The 3890-nt window shown below is 34.4% G+C and overlaps 1 protein-coding gene across 1 annotated transcript; it reads left to right on the top strand.

The window, feature by feature from the left end:
* Positions 1-251: 251 nt before the first annotated feature.
* Positions 252-1899, top strand: LOC116347500 (zinc finger protein 717-like). Its single transcript, XM_031778097.1, has 3 exons — positions 252-412; positions 484-1568; positions 1646-1899. The coding sequence occupies exons 1-3, from the start codon at positions 252-254 to the stop codon at positions 1897-1899; spliced, it is 1500 nt and encodes a 499-aa protein (XP_031633957.1).
* Positions 1900-3890: the final 1991 nt, after the last annotated feature.

Raw genomic sequence — 3890 nt, 5'->3', positions numbered from 1 at the left:
TTTTTACATTTTATTTGTTGAAGTAAAATAACTTCAAATCTTCAAAGGAAATTTTCTTCAAATTCAGTCGTGAACACGTCTTCGTTAAGAAAACACCTTGTGAAGTTCACATGAATTCAATTTTGTACTTGGTGCATTTTGTTAATTTTTTAAGTTGTGCCCTATATTAAATTGTTTGAGTCTCAAAAACTAAACTGAAAGCTTCCCTTTAAATTGTCGTCGAGAATCATATCATAAGAAATTGTTCGAAAATGTCGGCCGATGATTGGATGCAAGAACTGGACCAAATGTTGACGAACATTGAACGCCAGGCGATGTCTTCACTACGAAATATTAGTAACTGTTTCGAACAATCAGGTCGATCGTTCCACCAAGCACATCAGACATATTGTCTACATCGCTCAACTGACAGGTAATTCATCCTTGAATTTTGTATTTTATGCCCTTCATTATATTATCATTATGTTCCTTTCTATTCTTTAGATTAAATGAAGTTTATTCCAAATTTGAATGTGAATCATCGTTCAGTAACCGTCAAAGTAGAAGTGTCGCTCCAATGTCTACCGATAATAACAACTCAAATCCAATTATTGAAATCAGCGATGATGAAGATTCGGATGAAAGGCCTAGCACCAGTTCGCAACCATCCAGAGAGAGTGAGATTACAACCGAGGATGATCATGACGAAAGCAATGAACAAGCTTCTGTCGGGGAGATACCCAATGTGGAAACAAAAGAAGAAGAAGAAGATTTGGAAAACGAAGAGATTCCGATAGTTCGTGTTCCGGCTAATCAACTGACCCGTGCATATAAGATAGAGTCAGACTGCTCTGAACATGTCAAAATCAAAAGTGACGAAGTTCATAATAAAGAAAACATTGAAAATGAAGCAAAACGTGCACCATCGAATTCCTCGAATATTTTTGAGAGAATTGATGACAACAACGAAACAAATGTATGTGAACCATACGGGAAGAAAACACGAGTGTCCAAGGGAAGGGTTGATCCGAAAGATGCAAGCCGCGCAATCATTGATGAAAATAACGCAAACGAGACAAACATTTCCGATGCTGTTGTTGAAGTGAATGTAGCTGGAAATGTGAGAAGTGGTCATGGTCAGTCGACACTTGATAAGTGGTTTTCTCAAAAAAATAAAAGTAATGGAAACAAAGAGAAATCCAATAGAAGAATCGATTGTCAAACAAAGAAAAAGAAAATGCATGTTCAGAGATCCCACAAAAAATTAGAAACAAATTCGAATATATCTAGTAATAGGAAAATACATGCTGGAGAAAAACCATACCAATGTGATCGGTGTAAAAAACGATTTAGTTGTAAGAAGAGTCTCACTATGCATATGAGAACTCACACTGGAGAGAAACCTTATCAATGTGATCAATGTAAGAAGCGATTTAGTCGTAAGGAACATCTCAAAACGCATATGAGAACTCACACCGGAGAAGAACCATATCAATGTGATCAATGTAAAAAGCGATTTAGTCAAAGTGGCCATCTCACTATGCATATTCGAACTCACACTGGAATAAAACCACATCAATGTGACCAATGTAAAAAGCGATTTAGTCAAAAGAATACTCTCAATAGCATATGAAGACTCATAACGATAGTCTGTTCCACTGTTTAGGGTGTCACCGTGGATTTTCACAAAATATTGAAAAAGAAGCACATGAAAGGGAGTGTAAGCGACGTCGATATGAGTGCTATCTTTGCAACAGAGATGACAATGAGAAAAAATTTGTTACTGTTGGAAAGACTCTCCTGCAAACACATATGAGAATACATACTGGAGAAAAACCATACCAATGTGATCAGTGTAAGAAGCGATTTAATCAAAAGTGTAGACTTACTACGCATATGAAGACTCATAATTTGTCATAAGGATAGTCTATTCCACTATTCATGGAGCAAATGTGGATTTCAAAGTATCTAAAAAGAAGCATACATGGGAAGGATTGCGAAATGAGTCAAAATAAGAAGATATTTTTAGCACTTTAACAACATAGAGAATAACATATTGGAGAGAAAAGGCATCAATATAAATGTAGGATGTACATTCGATTTGAGTGCGATTAAAGTTCCACCGAAAAGAATTATAGTCTAATAAATTAAAATAGCGTTGAAATAAACTTGATATTAAAATTGATCCTTGTTTAATATATTAACAAAATATCTTGTTTTTTTCTATTTATTTTTCAAACAGCCCTGAAATGACTGGCATCTACATTTGCAGTGACACCATTTTACCTGTAGTTGTTGCCAATGAAACTATTTAGAATCATAATAGTGCATGTTTGCTATGTTGCCGAGATGTGATCACTTCCATGCCCTGGAATGACGTCTTTATGGCTTTTATTTTAAATGAAAACAGTATGGTTTTTATGATACTCATTTGCACTTCTCTCAAAATGAAACGAACCAGTCGACGAAGCATAAATCCAGCTCGAAAAAATATATCAAGTCATCTTTTCTAAAAATAAAGAGGCTTACGTACGCAAGCTGACTTTTCCGCATGGAACCGAAATTTTGGGAATAAACTGAAATTATGGTCTATGTATGGTTGCAGTAACTTAAATTACCGTGAAAGCTTGTGAATATTATTTTCTTATCAAAATAAATAATCACACCAAGTTTAAAGAAATTTCAATCAAACAAAAGAGCCTGTTCAAAGTTTCACATCATTACGGTACCACAAAGGCATGTCTTTCATACAAATATAAAAAATTTTGTGGATTTTTGTATGAAAAGTCTGTGAAAAATTGATTGCATCTTAAAACTAACATCAGATTCGGGTTTCTCGTGCCAAAAAACCCGCCACTACACATTCTCTCAGCGTTCAAATTAAAAGAATATCATTTTAAGGCATTTTTCTCATAAGTGCCTCTTCAGAGTCTAAGTTTTACATCGATCAATCAATGTCGTTGAAAATTTGACCAGATCTATTCCTCGTAATGCCCAATCATCCCGTAAAGTTAGATTTTGAATTTCATGTCTGAGCACGAAACCATTGTGTCACCAAAATGGTTGAAAAATGATCAAAAAAGTAAAATGTATGGATTGGACCAAAAAAAAAATTACACCGGTCAACAGATATTGCTCAAAAACTAATCAGCACGTCTCCTAGTAGTCCCAAATCATCCTGAAAATCATGATTCATCAGAATTTGAATTGAGTTTTTGGAAGAAGATTTATCGACTTAACAAATTTTGGCAACACGCCACAGGACACAGGACACATCACACACAGCGACGCACATTAATATGCCCCAAAATCATCTCCAATCGTGTTTTCTACATGAAATAGGCATAGAAAACATGTTTTGGGGTGACTTTAATTTTTTGGCCTAATTTAATACCTTTCCTACACTAAGTGTGTGGAAAAGTAAAAACTCGGAAATCACAGTGCTTTCGGCGGTTCACATTATTTTCAGATACATCTTATTGTTCTTTCAATAATTGAATCCTTTACATATAATTTGAAATTTCTTCTTTCAAAATATTTTTTTATTACTTTTTTTTTAATGAAAATGGACTTTAAAAGCGGGTTTTTGTTGGGAAAGTTCATTACATGCATTTTTCTTATTGAATAGTCAATCCAACGAAACAAAGTCATGTATTTTTGAAGACGTTACCTTGTTTCGATATACTTTCGAAGAAAGACACTCGCCTATATTTATTGTTCATGCGGCACTGCTTTGAATGAAAAAAATGAACAATAGAAAAATGATGGTTCGCATTCAAATCGGACAAAAGCATGGAAAATTGACCGATGTCATTCTCTATGATGGAAAAAAATAATAACAACACGGTTAATGTTTACGAAAATAATGTGCGTGGAACCATCGCCTGAATATAGAAAACCAGCAAAAAGAA

Source organism: Contarinia nasturtii, unplaced genomic scaffold (genome assembly GCF_009176525.2).
Source record: "Contarinia nasturtii isolate CC-2019 unplaced genomic scaffold, AAFC_CNas_1.1 Cnas_scaffold_1941, whole genome shotgun sequence".
In the NCBI taxonomy this organism is placed as follows: domain Eukaryota; kingdom Metazoa; phylum Arthropoda; class Insecta; order Diptera; family Cecidomyiidae; genus Contarinia; species Contarinia nasturtii.
Note: the sequence above shows the minus strand (reverse complement) of the source record. Positions and strands in the feature narration are given on the sequence as shown.

Bases quoted from the DNA above. Each gene is read 5' to 3' on its own strand.
- LOC116347500 (XM_031778097.1), top strand. From the start codon at position 252: ATGTCGGCCGATGATTGGATGCAAGAACTGGACCAAATGTTGACGAAC. The intron at 413-483 runs GTAATTCATCCT...TCTATTCTTTAG, and splicing joins CTACATCGCTCAACTGACAG to ATTAAATGAAGTTTATTCCA. The intron at 1,569-1,645 runs GTAAAAAGCGAT...TCCACTGTTTAG, and splicing joins ACCACATCAATGTGACCAAT to GGTGTCACCGTGGATTTTCA.